Here is a 27,283-nt window from a genome sequence, read left to right as displayed (position 1 = left end):
GCGAGTAGGAGGGCCCAACCTCTCCGTGTCGTTCTCTCGAGCAGCCCGACACGGCGGCAAAAAATGTGGGTTCACGACTGTGAATTTGATCGGACGCTGTGTTGCTTTGCCACGTTTTCATTTGCTTGATGCAAGCGAATCCTCGATTTTTGGGGGCAAAAAAAAAGAGTCAAAAGAAATATTTAATGTTTTGGGATCTCAGAGTGAATGCGGCCTTGTGCGCTGGAAAAAAAAACTCAACGTGATGTTCTTCCACACTTTTCGCGGTTGTTTACGTAAATGCGGTTTTGGACACGTTCCTAAAACACCGCGGAATAGTGTGCAATACAAAATGCAAACCTCATATTCGTTAATCTGCCACTTATTTGAAATTAACATTTTCCAACGGCGTGTAAAATTTGCGCGACAGCGTTTGAAAAGGTGAGGGCCATTCGACGCGCCGTGACTTCCAAAGAGTATTAGCGCCACCGTCTCTGGTCCCCCATGGAAAATGCTTACAATTAATGGCTTTTCGCTGGCTGCTTAGAGAGCTGGACCGCCCGGGTCCCAGCGGAGAGAAAACGTTCCTCGTTCTTTTTTTTTCGCTTCAAACACTCGAGCTGAAAAGCTCTCAGGCCCAAGCACAGTGCCTTCCTTATTGCCCCAAAAAACGAGCGGCGAGCCAAACTCACAGCCGCAAATCATTCAGTGCTGCCAAAAATAAGCAAAGGTCATTTTTTTCCCCCCACGCTCTTTTATTTAGTGGCTATATTACATATTATATATTCCTCGCGGAATGCCAGGTTGGTGGTAGACTGTGAAGAGGGGTGGGGGGGGGAGCTAAGGATGCTGAACCTATTACCACTCCACGTTTTAAAGAAATCCCTTACTCCGTGACGAGGAAAGAGCTTGAAAGAGCGCTGCGTTGGTTTTTCGCGGTTGTGCCGCCCGGCTCTGCCCGATGTGGCTTTTGGGATCGTGCCGCGTGTCGTTCGCAGCGATGTCCCGCGTTTCGCCCCGCGTGTCACACAGAGAGCCTCTTATTTATTCAAGTCCCCGCAGAAGCTCCCCGGCACGTGGTGGGGAGGCGGGGAGAGCGAAACGTCGAGCATCGTGTCCCGGCAACGCGCGGGAACAACCTGAAAACCCGTGGGAGGGAGGTCTAAGTCGAGTGAAGCGTTCCATTAATGTCCTCCGTTTGTGCGAGGCGTTAGGGGGCTGGCACCGGCGTTTGCGTGAAATCTGCGAGCGAGGGTCACTTGCGCAATCGGCGTTTAACACCTCAGTGAGGCAGAGAAACCTGGAGCGGTGGCCCAGCGGGGACGGGGGGGGGTAGGGGGAGGAGGTGGGGTGGTGTCAGTGCCTTGTGGCTGCATCTGCTGTGGCCCAAGCCTCGGCGGTGTGACGCGCAAGGCGATGGTGGAAGGACCGAGTCGGAGCTCCTCGATTCACTCGGGGAATATAATGACGTATCCCATCGTCGTCTTCGTCACAAGGTTGATTATTTACGTAGCGCCGCACACGTGCAGCGACAGCTTGAGAGGCCCTTAACGTGATTGGACGTCGAAATCGTCACATAGCGGTAAGAGGAAACCCACCCCCCCCCCCAAAAAAAAATAATCACGATAAGCGTCAACGAGGTGGGTTACCTAACCTAGAGTTAAATTCACTTAAGGCAGTGGTGCCACAGCATTCGCTTTCAATGAGTCTTCATCAAAACAACACAAAGTAAAAAAAGCCAGAGTGATAATTTGCTGAGCATTGAGGCAATGCTCATTCTCCTGTTCACAGCCCCGGTGGTGAATATGCCCAAAATATTACCCACGTTTGGGGAACGTGTTAAGGGTGATGTCTCTTTTCATTTATCCTCATTTGGTTGAGCTATTTAGAATGTCATCAATTGCACCGCCACTCACTTTGTGGTATAAAAACTGTTTAATCGAATCCACGAGGTTTCACCGTTGGCCTTTTCAGCATGACACACTTCCACACGGACGCGGTTCAATTGTCTGGTTGCTAATTGTGATTAAATTGACAGCCCTCTATCCACCCACTGCTCTACGAAGACCTGTCCATGCCGTGGTAGTCATCATATTTCTTAGTCCAAGACCGGTTCAGGTATCACTCGCCTGCGAGATATCGAGCGCAGCGCTGCCGCCGTTTCCCCCCGCGATTAAAGTATTACAACTTAACATGCCATTACTCAATTTAATTTTCTTTACTTTTTTTATACAAATTAAATATAACAAGGAGTAAGTAAACAATACTCCATAATATGGAGCATTATGTATTAATGTAAAATAAAATATATGTAACGCCTTCGGCAATTTGACAGCTTCATTTAGTGGTGTAATTCGAGAAAGCCGCGAGGTTTTGTTTAAGTCAGTTCACACTGCAGCACACGTGCGCACTTTGGAATAGTTAACACACAGTGCGGCCACATACATTGCACAAGATTTATGGGCAGAAATACTCATAAATACATTGGCGTATGTAAACAAAGACAAAGATCCCCCTTACATACTATTTGCTGTGTGCGAGCACCTATTAAGGGCTGCACTGCACTCTCGGGGTCGGTGTGGTCATGCTCAAGCCTGGCCACCTTTGTCTTCCCAGTGCTGATTTTCTCACACACACACACACAAACAAACAACACACACTCGCACACATTCTTTTAAGGCTGAACAAACGTAAGTGGAGACTCTGCACCAATTCAGCAATCACTCACCAATGATTTCCCGCACCTCTGATTAATGTGCCGCAGATTAGCACGGTCTGGCTACGTAGGGTGCGAAAGAAGTTCAACATACATCCAACCGTGACTGAGAATTAAACTCAGGTCGCGGAGATGGTTAAGCAGTGTACTCACCGCTACATCACCACTGCGTGGCACGAACGCGTATCTACACGAACGCGTATCGGCACGAACACGTATCGACACGATCACAAACGCACCGCGCACTCGTGTCGCATCGACACGCGCACAACGAATACACGACATTTAATAATAAATGTATCGCCGGCGAAATGAATATATATCATCGCTGTAAAACTTCGAGACTCCCCTTGAGGCCCGGCGCATAAACAACCGAGTGAGAGGCCACAGAGGCGGCTCTGTTTATTTGTAATCCCCTCCGTGCACCGGTGGGCTAGTGGGGTGGTCAGGGGCAACAGGGAGCAACCGAACCTCGACATCTGCCTGGCACCCCCCCACCCCACTCCCCACCTCGTTCACACTCCCGTGACAGCCCCCTAACAGCCACGACCACCACCACCAGCCAAACAGAGGGTGCCGTTTTGGTCAACGATCCTTGCCACAATCCGCTCCGGACGCTGTTTGCCTAATTAACCGCTAATTAGTGCCACCAATCCCATTAGGCCTAATGGTCCGTGGCTAATGAGAGCTAAGGGGGCGGGCAGTGTGGGGGTTTGAGAATGTTGAGACTTGCCGCTCGGAAAGAAAAAAAAACCCGATGAACAAGTTCGAACCGAGAAGGGCCCCGCGGACTGTCGCGTCGGATGAGTGCGACGAGCGTGCGACAGGACGTCGGGGAGGTGAACCCAAAAACAACAACAACAACATCAAGCACACCAACAACAAAACCGCGTGGACAAACCCGCGCCGGAAGCGTCAATGCAAGCAAGTTGAGCGGCCGCTCGGAGTGCGCTCCCTGCGCCCGAGCGAGCCCTGGCGTCCCTGCTGTGAGCTCGAACGAGACAGCCGGGCGGAGAGGAGCCACGGACAAATGCCGTTTTACAAAACTATCGCTGCTCGTGGGCCCTCTCGAATGCGAGCACCACCGTTCCACTCGTTGTAGTCTCAGCCAGTGGGAGGACTGCCGCTGAGTTTAACGTGGTCACAACAACAGCAACAACAAGCAAATTAATATCCTTTAATTAAAAAAAAATGCGCCGTTAAAACTCGTTTCATTTTGTTTTTGGTAGCGAGCAACTGGTGCCTGCTCCGAGGGAGCGCACAGACTTTTTAAACAACTTTTATTGCCGATTCCGATATGAAATACACAGTCACCAGTAAACACATAATCGCTATAAATCCACGCGCTGTGGCGCTAAATGCAGCGCGCACAACACGAAAGAAAAGTCACGTGGTGGTGGTGGTGGTGGTGGTCATCGCGCACGCCGCGGTGACGAGCAAGCGCTTCATAGGGTGCCGTCCACGCTGGTGCAGAGTGCTTTTCCGGCTCCCTAGCGTTCGAAGAAGACGTGCACATCACCGACATAGGGAACGCACAGAGAGAGAGGAAAGTGCTGCGACTCGGAGTCCCCTTTGCTGTGTTCCAAGACTTTGCTGTTCTTCCTTTTTGGTATCCTGACTCAACGGATGTCCACATTCTCCTGGATCCAACCTTGACGTGCGAGTTACGGAACATTGCATCAAGAATATGGAAATTTCTATTCGAGACATCGGTGTAAATGTTCGTTTGTCTGCGTGTTTGCATCACCGTGCGAACATCCCTGTTTCTTACGTAAAGTATCTCTTTGTATTTACATATAGGCAGATGTGTTTTAATGCGCAAGAGGTTGGGTATTTTTGCGATGGACATATTTCTCACATTGGTGCAGAATTTCCTCATTCAATTCGAACCAGGCGGCGTTTGTCTAAATGAGCACATTATTTTCCATGAGATAACGTCCACCTGAAGCCACTTGCGGAGAAAAATCGTGACAGCAAAAGTTATCCTCATTTCTAAGTTTATTTGTAGTATTATTTGCAACTTCTAGTTTTAAAGACATAATGGCAATCCTAATTTTCAAGAGGATGCTGTTACAATATTTGGACAATTCCTTGCATATTTTTATTGTTTAGTAAAAAATCACCGACGCAAAAAATAGGCAAACTTTCTGCTTGTAGGTTAGGACGATACTCACTCGACTATCTTGTATATTAGGAAGATACTCGCTTTAGTATCTTGTAGGTTAGGAAGCAATTTTCTATCCTGTGTTGTAGGCTAGGATGCAACTTGCTAGACGATCTCCTGCGGGTACGTTGTTGCCTTGTCGATGGAAGTCTCACGCACTTCGCGACTCCCGTCTCGGTGCGAACCACCGACCGTGCTGCACCTGCGCCGTATTAAAAAACAACAACAACACACTGGGCGCGTGTGCCGACATGCGGAGCGTTTGTTATTTTAACAGACGTCAAGGGGCAGCGTTTGCAACACCGCCCATAACGCCGATGCCCCCGCCCCGCCAATCCTAAAAAGTTCTTGCCCGCGTAACGACGCCGCTTATACAGCGGCCTCACGACGATTCAAACGCCAAACGACGGCGGCTCTTTCTTTAGTTTTACAACAACGACCTTATTTGCGTGTTACGGGGCGGACGCTGGGCGCGAGCGTGGGGGGGGGGGGCATCCTTGGCACGGCGCTTTACGCTCAAATCGTTACAAGAGCGAGGAGTTGAAGGCGCCGACGTTTGCACGAATCCGCTAGCGAGGGGCACTCGTGTCGGTGTGTAACACCTGGGATCTCGGCGAGGCAGAGGGACCTGGAGTAGAGACTCAGCTGGGATGGGGGGGGGGGGTACTGCGGGGGGGGGGGCGTGGTATGAGAGGGGGAAGTCAGCGACCTCGTGGCTGCTTCTGCTGTGGCCCAAGCCTCGGGTGTGAACGGGGGGTGGCAAGATCCAGTTCCTCGATTCACTCGGGGGGGAATGATTCCGTCGTCATCGCCATCGTCACCATCGATTATACACTGGTCAACACACTTCTTATGGCATAAGGTATTCCAACGATTCTAAGGTAATTTTGGGGGGCATCAGTTTTTGTCTATCACATCAGGTTTTTGAGATATCAAATATTGCATTTTCAATAAAAACTGCAGAAGAAAAATATTAAATGAATGTGGATATCTACATAAAATTATATTATAAACACACTATCCTAAAAATACACACCATATTTTAACACTAAAGCAGTCACTGACTCGCAACAACTTGCAATCATAAGTGACAGAGTTAATTTCGGGTAAAATCAATGAAAATGGGGTATGCCGACAGCATAAAAATCAGATTTGATAGAGCAAATCTGAGATCAGATTTGGAATCAGCACCCTGAAATTAGTCTAAAACAGCTGCAAAAGTCCAGGCCAGAAAAAAAGTGTTTTTTTTGTTGTTGTTGGACCAGTGGTTATTGACGGAGCGCTGCACACCGGCGTGACAGGTTTCGGAGGCTCTGTAAACGTGATGTGACATTGAAATCGCCAGACACGGGTAACAGGAACATACAACAAGCCAATCACGATAAGCTTTGGAAACAAAGAACACCTTGACCTATATATGTTTCATTAAAGGCGGTGGTGCCACAGGTTTGACACTCGAAGAAATGTTTATCAATCACTGTGCAGTCGAAAGAAGTCCAGGTGAGATATTTGCACAAATGAGCGCTGGAAATGAAGCAGGAATGGCTGAACTGATTCCACTCCAAACTTGGGGTTGACCCTAAAATTTATCTCTCAATCGCTGCAGCTGGGATTACAATCCATCCCGTAGCAGCTGATCTCGCATGCCCAATGGTAACGAGCACCTGGCAGAAGCGCTCAGCACTACAACGACAACATAACCGTAGCTCGGAAAAATCCACATACCCCAATTATCTGAGATATACTTTGTTTTAATTCCGGCTAATTTAAGAAATAAATCCCTTTGCAACTGTTTTAACAATAATTCTGTCAAACGAAACCAAAAGTGACCACTATAAATCTGCCTTCATTTAGCTTTTGCCAGAGGCAAGCATAACTTAAAATTAGGACCGTGAACCGGTGGAGGGAGTTGAGGGGGCGAGCGAGGGAGCGGGCGCGTGCGTGCATGTGCGCGCGTGCGTGCGCGTGCGTTCGTGCGCGTGCGTTCGTGCGCGTGCGCGTGCGTGCGCGTGCGTTTGTACGTGGGCAACAGGCGCGCTACACTTTGGCGCTGCGTTCACAATGAGACAGCGTCCGTAGCCGAGGTTTCACTGCGACTTTAACGCCTCGCCAGTTTTTCTGGTTCACTCACAAAGAGCGCGCTCCTTTCTTGCCGACGCTGCGGTGGCGAGATGTTATCTGCCTCGCCCGCTATACAGGATGGTCGTGGATTCAATCCCGACGCTGACGATGCCTGCTGCTGTATATTTCGTGTTTGCGTGTCTCTTCTCCCCCGTAGTCGTCACGCGAATCAACGTGCGTTTAGAGTTTTTGCCTGCGATACGTTTCTACATAAGCCACTTCGCTGGGCTATCTAATTGTGGCGAGGGTGCTTCTGAAAACGAGCTTATACAGCTCAGTGAGCCTTACCTGGTCAAATAAAACACAGTTAACTTTGACATCGTTTCATTTCAACATGCACGCACCACAATATCTGGACCGCTGGGCGCTCACACACCAGATTCCCGCAGCCCGATGCATTTTTTCGTTTCTCCGTTCGTTTTGTGAGTGGAAAAATCTCGCGCGAACACACACGCGCGCACGCACGCCCTGTTGGTTGCAAGCTATGGACGTACACACGCGATGTGTCTGGTAATTTGTTGTCGTGCTACCTCTGTGTTATACATCGCTCGCACCGTGCACCCCCGGGGAAAAGGTCGGGGGTGGGTGGGTTGGTGGTGGGTGGTAAAGCGGTAAGGGATAAACTTAGTGGGGGGGGGGGGGGGGGTTCCTCTGGGGCTGGAGGGGACCTCGGGGAAACGTTGAATGGAGAGAAATGTGGAAATATGAATTCATCGTTTTATTTCATTCATTTAGCGCATCAGCTCTCTGCATTAATATCACGATTACAATTCATGATGCGGATTCCAGCAATGAGGGTGATTTGTCGTTGTTATTATTATTCACTGGCCTATACCTTTGTATTTGTTCAGTCGGTAACTTCATTTAAACCACGTGAGACACACTCTCCTTTAAGGGAGACTTAGTTACACTAAAACACATACACTAACAGTTGAAACAATATCACAAAACACTCAGAACAAACTGAAACATTTAAACGAATGTTTTTAGGTGACTTTAATTCCCATAAAATACATCTTAGCTGCATAGGGCAGAGTTCAAACGCACTTAAAGTCAGTGACCTCGTAACTAACGCAACTGAAATTTTTTAATTGCCGGGTAGGAATCCTTTTTGAAGGGAAGAGAGTTGATTAACTTAACCACAATTGCTTCACTTACGATCTGGGAGACCGTGTCATTCGAGACACAGTCATTTAGAAACCATCGATATGTTAACTATAGCTACCACTGCTGATCGTGCTGGCATGAGGCACGTACACCATACAATGTACTGCACAGGTTTTTTTTTTAAAGGCCACTAATTTGAGATGACAAATAAAGACAAAGTTCCTCCCGTGCATCCCGCAAAGACTGTACGAGCAAGTGCTGTTAGCGATCACCTATTAAGACCAGCGCGTCAAGTGAGAGGGTGTTGTGGCCAGAACCACGACTAACCGCCTTTGTCTCCCCAGTGCTGATGTTTAAACACCGCACCGAGTACACACTTGAGGCCGAATCGACTTAGCGGAGACCCGTCATTACCAACGCAATCATCGCTTCCCATTGACATCGAGGCAATGGCACTCGTCGCTCTCTGCTTAAAGCGCGCAATAGCAGGGGCGGCGGCAACCCCCTCCCACTCACCTCCCCCTCTCCCTCCCCCATCACAAAAAAAACACATCTGGGGGGACAGCCGGGAATAAACACGGGACGACAGGATCACGATGCCACCATGGTGCTGTCGGGGTGACGCACGGGGGGAGGGAGGAGGAGGAGGGGGGAACAACACCGGCAAGCGACACGAGGCTGCCGAGAAAACCCGGCCCAGAGCTGAGCTGCGGCTGCGGCGACGTTTGAATCCGTGGCCGTAGCAGGGAAAACTAAAAAAACGCAGCAGGATTTTTTTTTTGGTTGTTTTAAAAAAAAAAATCCCAGCAGAAAAAAACACATCGAGCGTATTATTATTTATACGTTGCAGTTTACGTCACCCTGGTGCATCATAGATGCATCTCGCTAATTAGAAGTAATGACCGCATTAAGCACCGCGAGCTATAATAACCAGTGACAGCTGCTAATATCATGCCCTGGGCAAGAGGTATTATTAGGACACGGTTCCACCCTTCGCCAACGGAGGGCTTCCGGCAGGAACTAAATGGCGCACGAGGACAGGTTTGTGTTAACCTCATTTCACCCAACGAAGCCTCGGCCGAAGTCTCATTGTTATGGACCAAGAGGGTCCTGCTGAGTGTTCGCAGGAAGGTTGGTGACGATCGCCGCGCAGTGATCCAACTTGAGTAATCTGCGGTGCAATTTTAAAAATAAATCGAAGTTTGGAAAATTTGGGCCATGACACCGGCACACAATGGACATTTGCTACAAATGACCTCACGGGATCTTTAAAACGTGCCCTGTGAAGCAGACGTCGAGAATTGTATTTTATACGATACACCTGCAGTGTTAATCAGGGCGGCCGCTGGGTGAGAGCCGTGAACCTCCGCAACAAGGAAGCCACTTGGAGCTCTTCCGCTTTTACATCTAAACTGAAAAACGAATTTGTTTAGAACTGCTCCTTGTGTTTAGTTTGGTTGTTCTTGCCCACCCGCCCGCACCTCCAAGTTGCACGGTTGACCATGTACGGTGCGAAGAAAGTTCAACGTACATACAAGGAGCATGACTGTTACTGTCGTGGTACAGGCTGTAGGGCTACGGCTAGAGCGGTACAGGGTGGAGGGTAGTACTTGGTGACTCTGCACGCGCGTGCTCTGAATGTGCGCACGTACGACAAGCGACGAACGCACGCACACTGTGAGCCACCGCTCACAGTGTGCGTGTCTCGTGCTCTCGGCCAGGGCAACCGGCGTGGGTGCTGCTAGTGTGGCTGCAGCTGGTGTGGGTGCTGCTAGTGTGGCTGCAGCTGGTGTGGGTGCTGCTAGTGTGGCTGCAGCTGGTGTGGCTGCAGCTGGTGTGGCTGCAGCTGGTGTGGGTGCTGCTAGTGTGGCTGCAGCTGGTGTGGGTGCTGCTAGTGTGGCTGCAGCTGGTGTGGCTGCTGCTGGTGTGGCTGCAGCTGGTGTGGGTGCAGCTGGTGTGGGTGCTGCTGGTGTGGGTGCTGCTGGTGTGAGTGCAGCTGGTGTGAGTGCAGCTGGTGTGGGTACTGCTCGTGTGGCTATAGCTGGTGTGGCTGCAGCTGGTGTGAGTGCAGCTGGTGTGGGTGCTGCTCGTATGGCTGTAGCTGGTGTGAGTGCAGCTGGCGTGGGTGCTGCTCGTATGGCTGTAGCTGGTGTGGCTGCAGCTGGTGTGGCTGCAGCTGGTGTGGGTGCTGCTAGTGTGGCTGCAGCTGGTGTGGGTGCAGCTGGTGTGGGTGCAGCTGGTGTGGCTGCTGCTGGTGTGGCTGCAGCTGGTGTGGGTGCAGCTGGTGTGGGTGCTGCTGGTGTGGGTGCTGCTGGTGTGGCTGCAGCTGGTGTGGCTGCAGCTGGTGATGGTGCTGCTAGTGTGGCTGCAGCTGGTGTGGGTGCAGCTGGTGTGGGTGCAGCTGGTGTGGCTGCAGCTGGTGTGAGTGCAGCTGGTCTGGGTGCTGCTGGTGTGGGTGCTGCTAGTGTGGCTGCAGCTGGTGTGGCTGCAGCTGGTGTGGGTGCTGCCAGTGTGGCTGCAGCTGGTGTGGGTGCAGCTGGTGTGGGTGCAGCTGGTGTGGCTGCTGCTGGTGTGGCTGCAGCTGGTGTGGCTGCAGCTGGTGTGGGTGCTGCTAGTGTGGCTGCAGCTGGTGTGGGTGCAGCTGGTGTGGGTGCAGCTGGTGTGGCTGCTGCTGGTGTGGCTGCAGCTGGTGTGGGTGCAGCTGGTGTGGGTGCTGCTGGTGTGGGTGCTGCTGGTGTGAGTGCAGCTGGTGTGAGTGCAGCTGGTGTGGGTACTGCTCGTGTGGCTGTAGCTGGTGTGGCTGCAGCTGGTGTGAGTGCAGCTGGTGTGGGTGCTGCTCGTATGGCTGTAGCTGGTGTGAGTGCAGCTGGCGTGGGTGCTGCTCGTATGGCTGTAGCTGGTGTGGGTGCAGCTGGTGTGGGTCCAGCTGGTGTGGGTGCTGCTCGTATGGCTGCAGCTGGTGTGAGTGCAGCTGGTGTGGGTACTGCTCGTGTGGCTGTAGCTGGTGTGGGTGCAGCTGGTGTGGGTGCTGCTCCTGTGGCTGCAGCTGGTGTGGGTGCTGCTGGTCTGGGTGCTGCTGGTGTGAGTGCAGCTGGTGTGGCTGCAGCTGGTGTGGGTGCTGCTAGTGTGGCTGCAGCTGGTGTGGGTGCAGCTGGTGTGGGTGCAGCTGGTGTTGCTGCTGCTGGTGTGGCTGCAGCTGGTGTGGGTGCAGCTGGTGTGGGTGCTGCTGGTGTGGGTGCTGCTGGTGTGAGTGCAGCTGGTGTGAGTGCAGCTGGTGTGGGTACTGCTCGTGTGGCTGTAGCTGGTGTGGCTGCAGCTGGTGTGAGTGCAGCTGGTGTGGGTGCTGCTCGTATGGCTGTAGCTGGTGTGAGTGCAGCTGGCGTGGGTGCTGCTCGTATGGCTGTAGTTGGTGTGGGTGCAGCTGGTGTGGGTGCAGCTGGTGTGGGTGCTGCTCGTATGGCTGCAGCTGGTGTGAGTGCAGCTGGTGTGGGTACTGCTCGTGTGGCTGTAGCTGGTGTGGGTGCAGCTGGTGTGGGTGCTGCTGGTGTGGGTGCTGCTGGTGTGCCTGCAGCTGGTGTGAGTGCAGCTGGTCTGGGTGCTGCTGGTGTGGGTGCTGCTCCTGTGGCTGCAGCTGGTGTGGGTGCTGCTGGTCTGGGTGCTGCTGGTGTGAGTGCAGCTGGTGTGGCTGCAGCTGGTGTGGGTGCTGCTGGTGTGGGTGCTGCTGGTGTGGGTGCTGCTGGTGTGGCTGCAGCTGGTGTGGCTGCAGCTGGTGTGGGTGCTGCTGGTGTGGGTGCAGCTGGTGTGGGTGCTGCTGGTGTGGGTGCTGCTGGTGTGGGTGCTGCTGGTGTGGGTGCAGCTGGTGTGGGTGCTGCTGGTGTGGGTGCTGCTGGGGTGGCTGCAGCTGGTCTGGGTGCTGCTGGTGTGGGTGCTGCTGGTGTGGGTGCTGCTGATGTGGGTGCTGCTGGTGTGAGTGCAGCTGGTCTGGGTGCTGCTGGTGTGGGTGCTGCTGGTGTGGGTGCTGCTGATGTGGGTGCTGCTGGTGTGGGTGCTGCTGGGGTAGCTGCAGCTGGTGTGAGTGCAGCTGGTCTGGGTGCTGCTGGTGTGGGTGCTGCTGGTCTGGGTGCCGCTGGTGTGGGTGCTGCTGGTCTGGGTGCCGCTGGTGTGGGTGCTGTTGGTGTGGGTGCTGCTGGTGTGGGTGCTGCTGGTGTGGGTGCTGCTGGTGTAGGTGCTGCTGGTGTGGCTGCAACTGGTGTGGGTGCCGCTGGTGTGAGTGCAGCTGGTGTGAGTGCAGCTGGTGTGGGTGCTGCTGGTGTGGGTGCTGCTGGCGACGAGGAATGGGAATGAGAGCAGTGCCCAGTGCACTCCGCTGACAATGAGCAACTGTCGTGGCGATCATCTCGCACACTCCGATGAACACGGTTGGCTACATACTCTTAGTTCTTTCGGTGAAGTCACGTAGGTAAAAAATTAAATTTAATTTAATAAAATAAATCAATAAAATCACGACGTTTCGGAGGCAACACAAGTCTCCGTCATCAGGTGGGACCGTCACAGCCAGATTTTCTGCATCAATTAATTTTAATTTCATTTTTTACCTACGTGACTTTACCGAAAGAACTAAGAGTATGAATCCTTGCAGTCACGAAAGCTTCGTACGGTGCAAAAAGGAGTTCAGGTTCAGTTCAAGTTCAACCTTTTCCAGCATCTGCAATGCGAGAATATGAACCCCCCCCCCCCCCCCACCAAATACATTTTTGCATGTACGGGCCTTTGTGAGCTCTTAACGAACGGTACCATTTTGAAAATAAACGAATTATTATTAATCAACGCTCCGTTACAGCGCTAACCTTCTACATCTGCGCCGTCTCTTGCAGCGCAGTATGTCAGCGTACGCGGACTTGCGAGGCGACGAGCTTGCGCAAAGACTGTTTTTTTGTTTTTACGCGAGGTTTAGTTGAGCATCGCTGCCTGCCTCGTGTGCGGGCTTGCGCCCTCCTTTATAAACCCCCCCCACCCCCACCGTGAATGATCGCGACACTTAATGAGCGTTCCTTTTGAGCATCCGGCGTCCGCGTAACATCGTAAAGCGCATTGTAAAAGACGGGGTGGGGAGTTTCTCAATCGCCCAGTGCTTTCTTTTTGGTGTGCTCGGAATCGGCCCTGCCCTGTTTCATTCTCTGCGGCCAAGGTAACCCCCCCCCCCCCCCCCACTTGTATTAAGACATCATGTTGCTATCCACAAGTCGTTTGGCTTTTGTGGATCGGTCAGAGCCGGCATGGCAACGGTCGAATAATAATTATTTCTTACAACAACAACAACACATCGCAACGTTAAATTGTCTTTATTTAGCGAGAGCATCATTGCGTGCCTTGCCATGGGTGCATCTGTCGAACCGACAGTGTTGAGGAGTTCAGTCACCTCTGGCTCCTGTCAACGATGACGATGATGATGTAGGAAGAGGCGACGGCTGCATTTGCATTGATCGCCGAGTGGAAAATCAGGCGGAAAATGAGTTCATTGAAAACGCGAGTAAACATTAATGCAATAAAAAACACTATTCAGTGCATTTTTTACGTATTAAGCTTACATGTGTATGTATGGCGAACTTGTATCGTACCGTGCATAGCCCACCGTGCTAATCAGAAGTGTGGGAAATCATTAAAGATGTGTCATTTTTCTTCTTGGTTCTTTCGGTAAAGTCACGTAGAAGGGAAGTAATAAAATAATAAAAATAAAACATAATAAAATAATATAATAATAGAATATTTATATTTTTATTATTTTATTACTTCCCTTCTACGTGACTTTACCGAAAGAATCAAGAAGATGAATCCTTGCAGTCACGAAAGCTTTAAATCGAGATGTGTCATTTGTCTCGTGCGACACATCATTAATGTCACACTTATAGCGAACTTGAACCCGTAAGCGCGCGAGGGTGGCCGCTCATTCCGCCTGCAGTAAGCACTTTCGCAAAAAACAGCGTGAAGAAAAATGTGGTGGCAACAACAAGAACAACAACACCAACAACACAAAGACCGGAGCGTTCGGTAGACCCCAGCGTTCGTTAGCAGCACGGTGTTGTCGTGGGGAGGGGAGTGGGGGCAGCATTAGGGCAGAGCGCGTCGCAGGGGGCACAGAGCGTCACGCCTCGCCTCCCCTGGGGGGGGGTGGGGGGCCTCTGTCGAGATGGGGGGCCCCGAGGGCACGGTGTCAGTGCGGTGCCACCATGGAGCCGGCGGTTAGTGACGAGGCGCAGGCGACGACGAACGGAGCCGCTCCGAAGACACGGCGCGGATTGCGGATGAGGCTGCGAGGGAATGGATCGTGGCCGAGAGGCTGCACACAGAGGAGATAGAGCGATTAAATTAGTTCCACGTGCAGGCTATGTATGGGATATTACATAAGAGGTGGTGGTGCTCTTCATCCAGCGATGTCTTGACCATAGTTGATGAATATTTCTGACGGGCATTTGTTTTTATTTTGTTGTACTGCATTTTTTTTTGGCATCCGAATCCCATTTGTGTGCCGATCGGAGTCGTATTATCATGAGACCCAGACCGGCCCTTCCAGGTCTTCCAAGTCAGGAGTCACAGGTTATGCCATGAAAATCCCCTGCAAGATGACACCACTTAACCAACTTCAATGAAACAACAATTCACAAAATGACTCAATGTGGATTTAAAACACGTTTAAATGCAACTACAGCTCACGCCACTGTATCTCTGCTATGCCTCCCTCGCCCATCACTCGGTGACACCGCCTCAACCAAAGAATATAAAGAGCTGTTTGCTGTGTGTCCATTTTCGTTTTTATACTTTTCTCCATTTGAGCCGGGGTCAAATGAATTGGCAGAACATGCAAATGTCACATTATGGGTGGGGTCTTTTTGTCTTTTCCCCCAAAGTCACCGGCAAACAGAACGAGACCGCGAAACTCACTGCACACACACACACGAGCCCAGTTTTATCGCAGATGGTCATCTAGGGTTGAGCGTAGGATCACAGCGGCGCTGACTCAGCGCTCGAACGTGGCCATCGCGAGTCCGACGAACCACCCTTCCTCTGCGACCTATTTTAGTGCAAACTTCTTTGCATGCAAAAAATCCCGATCGGAGTCACTTCTCCCTCTCTGCAGAGTAAACACCGACTCGACTCAAGTAGAGTGCAGCAATTGTTGGCAAATTGTGCCAACGGCACGTTTAATAAAAAAGAAAATCTGCACTTTGGATTAATTTTCTCGAAAATGGCACAAAGGGTGTGTTGGTCACGTTACGAACCATTGTTGGAATAACTTTCTTCTCATCCCTGTTGTTTTCTCCTGCTACCCCACCTTAACCACCGCACCTCATCCTTGCTGCCATCACCACCATCGCCACCACCTCCTCTTTCCACCATCACCACCACCGAACTCGCAATATCACCACCACCACCTTCCAACGTCACCACCACCACCATCACCTTTCACTGTTACCACCACCACCACCATCCCACCATCCCACCGTCACCACCTCCCACCATCACCTTTCACCGTTACCACCACCACCACCACCATCCCACCATCCCACCGTCACCACCTCCCACCACCACCTTTCACCGTTACCACCACCACCCCACCATCCCACCGTCACCACCTCCCACCATCACCTTTCACCGTTACCACCACCACCACCACCATCCCACCATCCCACCGTCACCACCTCCCACCACCACCTTTCACCGTTACCACCACCACCACCATCCCACCGTCACCACCTCCCACCATCACCGCGCCCGCGCCTTCGCAGGAAGCAACGGCTACGCGCTGCAGTGCGTCGCGATTGCACGGCACCGCGCGGCGGCGGCAGCGGCGGCGGTGGCGGCACAGGGACCCCCGGCCCCTCGCCGGCTCGAACCGACCGTGCACGCCGCACCGGGGGGGTACCCAGCCACAGACGCCGGCTGCCGCCCCCACTTCCTCGGAATGCACCAGGGGCCCCCCTCGGCGGTTCATCCCGACGCCAGGTGAGGCAACTGGCCACCACCGCATTCAGGGCTCGTGCGGAATTGTGTGTCGCTGTCAACGTGTGGGGCCTGTGGGAGTGCGAGATGCCAACGTGGCCTGTGAGGGAGCGGTGGGGCAGTCTTTACCGCGCTGCACGATGGACTCGGTAGCCACGTTTAGCCACAGCTACCCACACCCCCTTTACCATACTGCAGTGGCTAGCGTGGTGAAGTATGGTGAACGAGCCTCCATGACTGATTGGATAGGGAAGCCTTCATTCAGCAGTGGATTGATAAATTACTGTAAATGATTTTTTACATGACATTCAAAATAAACCAGCTTAGTTTCATGATCTTAAAAAAATAATTACATTTATAGAAAAAATCTAATTAACCTGGCCTTACACGAACGGTTGATTTAAATCGCACTAAACTGAATTCTTTCCCTTCGTGCAACTCGCGGCGCTCAAATCGGCATTGTGTTTTTATCAACTCCTCTTCCTAGCAGATCGCTTATTTCCCACGAGTCCACCGCGTCCATCGGCCCCGGCCTGGCCGACAGCCAAACCGCCGCTCTGAAGCAGGAGTGGCCACTGCCCGGCGGCTACGGCACCATCTCCCCGTCGCCCGCCGGCGCCTGCGACGGCGACCAGATGCACGGCCGCGGCAGCGAGCCGGCGCCCGCCCCTGGCGCCTGCCGCTACCCGTTCGGCGACCCGGCGACGGCGCGGGCCGGGCGCCTCGACCGGCACCGCAAGCGCGCGCCGCACTCCGCGCCGCACTCCGCGCCGCAAGCGTTCCCCGTCGACATGGACATCGACGCCGTCGCCCGCACCTCGCCCACGTCTCTCGCGGCGTACATCGGCGCCGGCGCCCGGGACCGCCCCCTCGTGCGTCTCGCTCCAGGCCGGCGTCTACGGGCAGCACCTGCGCGCCAGGGCGGGGGGCCCCTCGCCCCCCGGCGGCCAGTGCCACGCGGAGCTGGCCGGCCGCGCCGCCGATCGCTCGTCGCTCGACGACGAGCGCCACTACTCGTGGGAGGCTGCGGTCGGCGCGGCGGCGCGGCGAGGGCGCTGCGCCGCCTTCAAGCAGGAGCCGCTGAGCAACGGCTACCCGGACGCCTGCCCGCTCACGCCGCCGCCGCCGTACGGCGCTCACCGCGGTCCCGCCGGCGCTTGCGCTCGCGCCGGCGGAGGGGACCCGGAGGCCGGCGCCCCCGGGGCCGAGGCGGCGGCGCCGCTGGAGCCGGACGAGGTGGAGTTCCGCTGCCGGTGGATGGACTGCGCCGCGTCGCAGCACGAGAGGCGCGAAGAGCTGGTGCGGCACATCGAGAGGGCCCACGTGGACCAGCGCAAGGGCAGCGACGACTTCACCTGCTTCTGGACCGGCTGCCCCAGGCGCTACCGGCCCTTCAACGCGCGCTACAAGCTGCTCATACACATGCGCGTCCACTCGGGGGAGAAGCCCAACAAGTGCACGGTGGGTGGAGGTGTAGCGGCGGAACGTCGGGCCGTCAAATTCAAATCGATCAGTTACGCTCGTGATGCGTGCACCGAATTGTCCGTGTGAGAATAAATTGCTTTAGATGCATATACATGTTCAACCAAGAAATCTATATTTAAATCGCGCACTTCACATGAGTAAAGTCATCTCAGAGGGCTTTTGCATACCATTTAATTTACATGAATGTTGAGTCCAATCGGGTCACGTTGCCTCTGCAGCCGCAAGAGTCACTTCGGCGCACCGCGATGGTAAACATCACAAGCGATTCCATAATTGCTGCGCGACAATTCATCAACTCGTGAAGTTGGCGAGTTGTTAACGGCTTAGCGTTCATTTGCATCGAGGCAACAGGGCGGTCGTTCTTGATCTACAATTTACTGCAAACCCACGTAGTGCGTGCTAGATTAGCCAATGGGTGTGGGGTGATGATGATGATAACAAAAAAACCGAGAAATACAAAGGAAACTCAAAACTTGGCCGGGTGTCCCTCTCACTTAAACCACTCACGCCTGAGCCAGGGGATTTGTTGAACGGCGTGGGAAACTAAACTATTCGTTTTTTTTTATTTTACCAGGTAAGGCCCACTGAGCTATATAGCTATTTTTTCAGAAACCGCCTGGCCACAAATAATAGCTCAACTCGGTGGCTTATCACGTGGAAATGTATATCAGCCAAATACTCTGAACGCACGGTGATTCTAAATATGGAAGACCCGGAGAAAAATCCACACAACTATCACGGGGAGAGAGGCATGCAAACTCCAAAAACGTAACCCGTAAAAACAAAGTTTTTCACTATAAATCCTTTATATGCGTGGCGGCTAGAGTCCTCTCGTCCTCTGCCTTGAGATGGCTGCCACCTATGGGTCAGATGATTGTCTGCCAGCATTAAGCAATTGGTAATCAAATATTAAAAAAAAAAATTCCCTAAACAGTAGTAAAATTTTGGAAAAAAATTTTCACGAAAATTAATTGTCACGCACAACGAGTCTGTGTGGAAAATGTCAGCTCGATTAGATCACGGGAAGTGTCTTAAAAAACGACCGAAAGATTTACACGGTCGTAAGCAAGCAAGCACGCACGCAAGCACGCAAGCAAGCGAACTTAATATAAAGGATTTAAAAATTAACCCGTAAAAACAAAGTTTTTCACTATAAATCCTTTATATGCGTGGCGGCTAGAGTCCTCTCGTCCTCTGGCTTGAGATGGCTGCCACCTATGGGTCAGATGAATGCCTGCCACCATTAAGCAATTGGTAATTAAAAATATTTTTTTCCCTAAAATGTTGAAAATTTTGGAAAAAAAATTTCACGAAAATAAATTGTCACGCACAACGAGTCTGTGTGCAAAATGTCAGCTCGATTGGATCACGGGAAGTGGGTTAAAAAACGACCGAAAGATTTGCACGGTCCTAAGCAAGCAAGCAAGCACGCAAGCACGCAAGCAAGCAAGCGAACTTAATATAAAGGATTTAATAAAAAATATAATGCATCGTCGGGGTCGGGGTCGAACCTATGGCTACCAGGTGAGGGCGTTCACGTCTCATCACCTTTGGCGGAGGGGGGAGGGAGAATGGAGCCCACTCTTTGATGGCAAACCTGAAAAACTGCCCACCCACGTGGCAGGCGATGTGCCTCGCTGTGCGAGTTGATTTCTGACCGGCGTTAGCTGCTCTGTGGTCGTTCTGGAGCCAAGGGCAGGGAGGACTCTTCGCCCTTTGTCAAGTTGCTCCGGAGTTTTCACGTTTGATAATAATTCTCTTGATTAAGATTAGTCTGAAAGCTCGCATTTCATGTGATGGGACGGAGAGGAAGATTCATTGTTTAAATCCATTGCCCTGTGAGGAGCATCTGGGCTCGCGTAGGTCAGCCTGCTTGCCTCCATTACAGTCCCAAATCTCACTGGAACACTTGTGTGAAATATCATTCTATTAAGTCCTCAAATCCCACCAACTGAGTTGACTTTGCACAAAGCAGTACTCATTTCACAAACGCCAAAGGGATGATTGGTTCATCACAACCATGAAAATGTGTTTTATTGGTTAGCTTTTATTTAATCTCACTTGCGTGTGTTTTTTTATTGTTCAATCTAAGCCCATAGTTATTGTTCTTGATACGAAAAATAATCAAACGTGGCAATGCAGCCGTGCGATTATAAAAAAATATGGAGCCATGAATGTGCTATTGTGCAGCGCAGACCGTTCTACCAGCTGACAAACGAGAATAACAAGTTGGAGCTATGACCTCGCAGAGCTTTTAAATGCTCCGTACATATCCAAATATGATGCTTGCCAATCTCCACGTTTTCACACGCGGGGGGGGGGAGCGCCGAAAGAGGGGATTGTTGAATCGCTCAATGTGGTACTTTTTTTTAAATAATTTTTATTTTTAAGTTAAATTAATTGTCTGTCAAGCGTCTGTCCTTGGGGCCCTCTGTGTTAAATCTCTCGAGAGAGAGTGGACCCGCAGGATTCTAGTCTTGGCCATCAGTGAGCGACTCTGTGCCCCCCACCGAATCCCCCACTGCCCCCCTCCCTCGCCCCCCTCCGCACAAAAATGTGACAGGACACATTCAGCCGAGACCCATGCAATTTTGTGGCTTGCGCCGTTAAAGTCTGGCCGAACATAGATTTTTGTTTCTGTATACTCTATCAGAATTAAAGAAAAAGCAGCCAATTTGTCAACCCAATACTGAATTAAAGCCCCCCCCCCCATTTGCTGGTTGTGTGGTTATTCGACTAAAATCAGTTGGAATGAATCTCCAACCAAAACCAACCCCCTGGGCAAATGGCTGTGTGCATGAAAAAAAAAGAATTACACTCCGACGTATATTATTTTTGTAAAATAAAACTCCAAGCTCGCCGTGTTATGATCTTAAACTCTCTTCTCATATTGCGAGCAATTTGTTAAAGAGATTTTCTTCCAGAACGATGCACTGGAGGATTGCGTTGGAAAGATTTTTTTTCATGGCTGCGTGGTATATTATATATATGCTTTTTTAAAATAAATTAACTTATCGAGTGGCTTTAAAATAACTTTGAGCTTAAGTTGCGCAATGGTCATAAACATCTCTATTTCAAAGAGCGTGAGAATATAGTGGGTCATTAATATTTGGTATTTTTGGCTCCTCGCACCCTGCCGTACACGTGCTTTTGGACGCTTTGTTCATTTAAAGCGCTCGAACGCCCTCTCACATGTGGCAAATATTTTCTTTTCCTTTCTTACACACTTCATAACAGCCACTTGTAATTTAAAAATAAATGTTTTGTTTCAGGACCGATCTCGGTCAAAAACTTTGCACCGCTCGCACAAAAGATCCGCACTGCTTCGCGTGATTGTAAATCCAGAGCGTGACAGTGTACGCGTCTCGTGATTTGGGGTGTGGGTTGGGGTGGTAGTGGGGTGTGGGGTGGGGTGGTAGAGAAGTGTGGGTTGGGGTGGATGTGGGTTGGGGTGGACGTGGGGTGTGGGTTGGGGTGGATGTGGGTGTGGTTTGGGGTGGACGTGGGGTGTGGGTTGGGGTGGACGTGGGGTGTGGGTGGGGTGGTAGTGGGGTGTGGGTTGGGGTGGACGTGGGGTGTGGGTGGGGGGGTAGTGGGGTGTGGGTTGGGGTGGACGTGGGGTGTGGGTGGAGTGGACGTGGTGTGTGGGTTGGGGTGGACGCGGGGTGTGGGTTGGGGTGGACGTGGGGTGTGGGTGGAGTGGTAGTGGGGTGTGGGTTGGGGTGGACGTGGGGTGTGGGTTGGGGTCGACATTTGAAGGCTTCCCTCATTTCCTTGTGATATTAAGAAGCCACTGGAGCCATGGACTTTTCAATCTCGATTGAAAACTAATTTCTTTAGAACTGCTCTGTGTGTTTAGTTTGTTGTCCTTCCCTCGCACCTCCGATTAACACAGTTGGCTACGTACGGTGCGAAAGAAATTCGACATACATACATTCATCCTGCATTGGAACCATGCCTTGTGCACCCATGCCACATCATGAGTGTGCATTCACAAAAGCAAGACAATTTGCAAGACTTCAGCAAGCACAGGCAGAGTATCTCGTATCTACAATATAACACAACCACAGCCTGTGGCGGACCCCAACAGACTGGTCAAGTAAATCCTTACGATCCACTCGCACAACGTGCGGTGGGCCTTCATCCAGCAGTGGATTTAAGCACACAAAAAACTCCGGTACTAATGTAATGGACAGAGCACGGCTCTGCCTCAGGGCAGCAGTGGACAGAGCACGGCTCTGCCTCAGGGCAGCAGTGGACAGAGCATGGCTCTCCCTCAGGGCAGCAGTGGAGACAGCGCGGCTCTCCCTCAAGCCAGCAGTGGACAGCACGGGGGTCCCTCAGGGCAGCAGTGGACGGAGCACGGCTCTGCCTCACTGTTACTCACCCGTCTCCCTCAGGGCAGCAGCGGACCGAGCACGGCTCTCTCTCAGGGCAGCAGCGGACCGAGCACGGCTCTCTCTCAGGGCAGCAGTGGACAGAGCACGGCTCTGCCTCACTCTCACTCAGCCGTCTCCTCACTCTCACTCACCCGTCTCTTGCTCGCGGTCACGTGACGCACTTCAACCAATCCGGGGGCGCACATGTTTGGGAGGGGCGTACCTCTGGTTGGCTGCTTGCTCGCGGTCACGTGACACACTTCAACCAATCCGTGCCGCGTTAATCACAGTCACAGAATGACAGAGCTGGGTGTTTGTATATATATGTGTTATTACAAAATTGACACTAATGCCACTGACATCAGTGGCGAGTGATATCGAAAACGGTCCTGGGCCTCCCCTGTTCACAAATCCTCACTGAGCAGCGGCAGCGAAGTATGGTGAATCAATGGCGCAGCGTGGAGAGAATACCGCGGTGGCGAGATGTTAACTATCTCACCTGCTATGCAGGAGTTCATCTTCTTGGTTCTTTCGGCAAAGTCACGTAGAAGGGAAATAATAAAATAATAAAAATAAAACAATCAAATTAAATTCTCACGACGTTTCGGCCACAACACAAGCAGCCGTCCTCAGGTGAAGAACAGAGCTGTCTGAAAAACAGCGTCGTAATGAACACTGCTGAGCTTGGCAGCGTGTATTTAAGCTGGGTGGAAGGAGCAAAGTGCTTTGACAAAGGAGTTTACATATCAATAGAGGAAGTTACAGCAACAGAGGTTAGTGTAAATGCGATTGGTATTACATCTCTTCAGAAAGGTGAGAGACTCGACTAGCTGAGCCTTCTTATCCCGGAGTTTGTTGAAGGATCTCAAAGTTGTGTGGAATCCCTCCCCATAGAGGCGGTTGAATTTCGATTTCAAGCTTTCGTGACTGCAGGGATTCATCTTCTTGGTTCTTTCGGTAAATTTCGATTTAAAGCTTTCGTGGCTGCAGGGATTCATCTTCTTGGTTATTTCGGTAAAGTCACGTAGAAGGGAAATAATAAAATAATAAAACATTTAACATTATAAAATTCTCACGACGTTTCGGGCATAACGCAAGCAGCCGTCCTCAGGTGAAAAACAGAGCTGTCTGACAAAACAGCGTCGTAATTAACCCTGCTGAGCTTGGCAGCGTGTATTTATTTGGCTGAGTAAAGCGTCTTTAATGCAACCATTGTCTCAAGATACTGCGCCGCGGGGAGTCGTGCACGTGAAAGGGGTTTAAGGAGAGGACAGGTGAAACTCAGCAAGGGCGAGGTTTGCCTCTTTGAGAAAGCAAAGGCTCTCCGTGACTTCACAGATAGACGATGCAAGCGGGGTTGGTTGTGTGAGAGGCACGGAACGAAGGGGGTGAGGGGGGTGGACAAAGAATGGTGCCGTGCGGGTTCTGGTCTCTGAAGGCAATGTTTATGCCCGGGATTTCATCTTTCAAACACAGCAATGGCTCCCCTTCTCATTTCCAAGTACACGATAGGATTTGCATTTAAGCCATAGGCTCGTTCACAAAAAACATTTGTGTGCACATGTCGAATCATGTTGTCTTGCTTCTATTCCTCTGATGTGTATGGTTTTTTTTTTGTTACTTATTTTTGTCTTGTCAGACCGCACTTCCAAATATTTGCCGTGATTTAACGCGAATCTTTGTAAGCTTGTTTTAACCTTGGCATCACTTGAAAAAGTGGGCTGATCAGCTGGTTTTTATTACAGGATGTATTAGGGGCCGTTCGTAAATGACGTCACGCACCTAGGGGGGGGGGTCAGACATTTGTGACGATGTGTGACGTCACATCAAAATGCGCAACTTTAAATAAATATAGACAACACGTTTAACAACATCAGAGTGCAGCGCCACATTAAATACGCACTACAATGACAATAGTTTAAAGCGATTTGAAGCATGTTTTATTTGGGGGGGGGGGGGGGGGGCTGACTTTTTGTGACGCCGTGACGAAGGGGAGGGGGGGTAAAAAATCGTCCAAAATCGCGTGACGTCATTTATGGACGGCCCCTTATTAGAATATTATTATTATGGGTGACTGGTAGTCACGACCAAGCGAATTGGCTACTGGATGTGATGGGCCTGCTGGAGGTTTTTCTGGGTCATCAACTCATGTTGATATTCATTCCTGGGTGCCCGTATGGATCTCACTTCAAGGGAGCGGTCGTGTAGTGATTAGCCCACTGCACTCTTTTTTTCCCAGGCCCCTAAAAAAACATGATTCCTGCTCACGGTTAATATCGGTGATCTGAAAAAGCGTACCTGGCACGATGTATAAACATCAACCACGGGGAGCCAAAAGCAGCCTGGAATTGTGCTGGTCACTCAACGCACTCGCCTGCCGTGTCATCCTCCATCTCGATGTTCGCGAACAGCACTTTGCTCCAACAGCTTGTTAAAGGCTTTACATGCGGGTGGTGTGGTCTGTGCCTTTGTCAGTTCGAGGGCTGCAGCAAAGCGTTCTCCCGGCTGGAGAACCTCAAAATCCACCTGCGGAGCCACACGGGCGAGCGGCCCTACCTGTGCCAGCAGCACGGCTGCCACAAGGCCTTCAGCAACTCCAGCGATCGCGCCAAGCACCAGCGCACGCACTTCGACACGGTGAGGCCGTTTAGCCGCGACGTTCCTGCCGGCGGGCCCCCGGCGAGGCTGGGCCCCCGAGATGCTCGTCACGGTTTAAAAGTCGTCTGTGACCTCGTGCTCGGCTAGCGAAACACGCGCAGGGGCGCAAGGGGTGAGCGGGCTACCCGAGTCGTGGTTGCCAGGGGAGCAGGCCGAGCCTGATGAGCAAGTTGACACCAGGGAGAGCGAACGCACTCGCCGGGTAGAAGGGCGTGCTAGTGAGTTCAGTGGGCGTGTCTATGCGAAAGTGGGCGGGGCTGTTTGGTAGAGGGAGGGGCCTGCGAGCTCACCACGCGTCTCCGGTTGAGCCTCCCAAAAAAGACGAGTTGAGTTTTCGCGTCACCGCCGCCGCTGCCGCCAGCCTCTGCGGTGGGGCCGCAGGTGCGACAGGTGGCTGGCGGTGCATGAGGGTTGCCCTCGCTATCACCTTCTACAGCGCAACCACCCCCCGCACGCACGCGCCGTGTGCGTGCAGGCGTCCAAAGTTTCGATTAACGCCACCACCACCATCTCCTCCAACCAGGCCCTCCCTCTCCCCCCACCGCTTTACTTTTTATTGGACATGTATGAGTAATATTACTACACGTGAAGGAAAAATAAACCAGACCTTTAATGCATCGCACGCGCGCAACGCATTCTTACGTTACGTTTCCCACAGCGAGGGCCTGTATTGAGTTGCAGGCTTATAGAGACCACCTGGATGACCTGGCCGTTGATTCTTGGAATGTGGCTCCTTTTAACCTGGAAGTTCTGTGTCTGTGATGGATACGGTTCCATATCTGCCAACCCGTCTCTCCGCCTGTCCACCCACGTTCATGTTTGTACCCTTTACTAGAAATGGGTAAAGGCGCTGCCCTAAAATATATTTTTGAGGTCACTGCTAGCGGACTAATTGTCGCGTGCCCGTTTAAATCGCTGGGTAGACAGAAGCGACGGGATGTAAGAACAAATTAGATGTGCGTGTGAAAGATGGTGGGCGAAGGACGAGGGGAATTATAATTATGATTTATGGTGAAACGGGGAAGTTAGAGAGAGCAGGGAGCTGTGAGATATGACTTCAATAGTGACCCATTTCCTTGGCGGAGATGGACACAGGCGAAGCAGAAGAGGAAGATCTCAAGTCGAGACGTGAAAAGAGGGATGGAGCCACGGGTGCAGAAAGCCAGAGGGAGGAAGGGAATGCCAGGCAGTAGAGAAGAAGCAACCCCAATTATCGTGCTCACTTCTTCTGCCCATTGTACGTTTATCTTGTGTTTTGAGTCGATGCAGTGCGTGTCCAAACAACACAATTACAGCCCCTTTGTCAATCCACTGCTAGACGACGGTTCTCCCCATGCCAGGATGACAATTGGGGAGTTTGTTTGACCATACTTCACCACACTGGTCATTGCGGGTGAGTAAAGGAAGGGCACGGGATCAGTTCAGATATTGAGACTCAGGTCGATTTGGCCATCTAAGGTCACAGGGTTCATCGTGCAGTGTGTGAATTCCACCACCACCACTGCACCACATTTGTGTCTATAATGTTAAGTTGTTTTTATCACGCACAATATACAAAAATATTTCGTAAAGTGTAAGTTGGCTCGGGCAGATTTTCCCTTGGCTGATTATAGTACGATGACAAATTAGGTTACGGAGAAATAAAACAGACGGTGAACATAGTACAACAATGTAAACAGTAAGGGTGAATGTCAAATGCAAGTGCGAGCGAAGTGATACTAAATAATCGACAGCTCAGCATCGAACCGTGATTAAGATGGAAGATTACGCAAGGCATTCGACCTCAAGGTCGTTCTGCAAATCCACACTCACGACAAAGCCTGCGATCGCTTCTCTCCTGTAAAAGAAGATTGTGGAATGAAGAGAGTTGTTAATACATCAGAAGGGTGGTGTTGTTTTAACGATTTCTAATAGTCGTTAATTATTGTTTTAGACATTCGCGTCGGCGATTATCATTTACGCGATCGTACCGTCGTAATAAGTTCTCCGTTTCACTTTAAATACACAAACACAATAGCCCGAGTTAAGGTTTGCCTAATTTCAGTTACGGGCTCTCAAAAAATGAACCTTTTAATAACAACGTAACAACAACGACACCCCTCCCCCCACCCCCGACTTGTCAGAAAAAAAAGAGACTCGAAACTTGTCAAGGGCCATAATCTAAAACAAATATCTTAGGCACTCGCCTGACTAATTCATGCTACGGGCTCATTTTTCCAATCCATTTGTTCCAATCAATCACGGACCAGTTGGTTTTAATAATAAAAAAAACCGGGGTCAAGCAGGCACGAGCGTTTTAATTTCAGGAACTTAAGAAAAAATATAATCGCTTAACTAGATCATTACTTACGTACGTTGGAGTGCATTACTCACACGTTGCGTCAAAATGCGGCAAAGTACAACGTAGAATGTTAACTTCGCCTATGACTCTGAAACGAGAGCAAGCCGTCGTCTAACAACATTGGTGGGGAGGCGAAGAAAAACCCGCTGGCCTTCGTGAAATCCCTACCGCCGTTTAACCGAGTAGCAAAAATAAAAGCGTAACCCGGTCGCATAGAGCTGCCAGGGTTTCGGAGATTTTAAAAATATTGACGGCAAAATATTTTTGTTACGATTTGCCATCGCCACCCGTAATCGAAACCGTGTGCACAGCTCTTCTCGAACGCTCGTTTCGAA

General features: G+C 51.3%; 1 protein-coding gene across 1 annotated transcript in view; it reads left to right on the top strand.

Annotated features, from left to right (window-relative positions):
- The window catches only part of LOC133351936 (zinc finger protein GLIS3-like), a 76,186-nt gene that overhangs the window by 23,285 nt on the left and 25,618 nt on the right, over nt 1-27,283 (top strand). Inside the window, 4 exon segments of the mRNA XM_061567557.1 lie at nt 15,872-16,088; nt 16,573-16,945; nt 16,947-17,546; nt 24,425-24,586. Of these exon segments, the coding sequence (XP_061423541.1) occupies nt 15,872-16,088; nt 16,573-16,945; nt 16,947-17,546; nt 24,425-24,586 (1,352 nt within the window).

The sequence above is a fragment of the Lethenteron reissneri genome, chromosome 39 (genome assembly GCF_015708825.2).
Source record: "Lethenteron reissneri isolate LAM-NWPU_2019-01 chromosome 39, ASM1570882v1, whole genome shotgun sequence".
In the NCBI taxonomy this organism is placed as follows: Eukaryota; Metazoa; Chordata; class Hyperoartia; order Petromyzontiformes; family Petromyzontidae; genus Lethenteron; species Lethenteron reissneri.
This window is presented reverse-complemented; position numbering and strand designations above follow the sequence as displayed.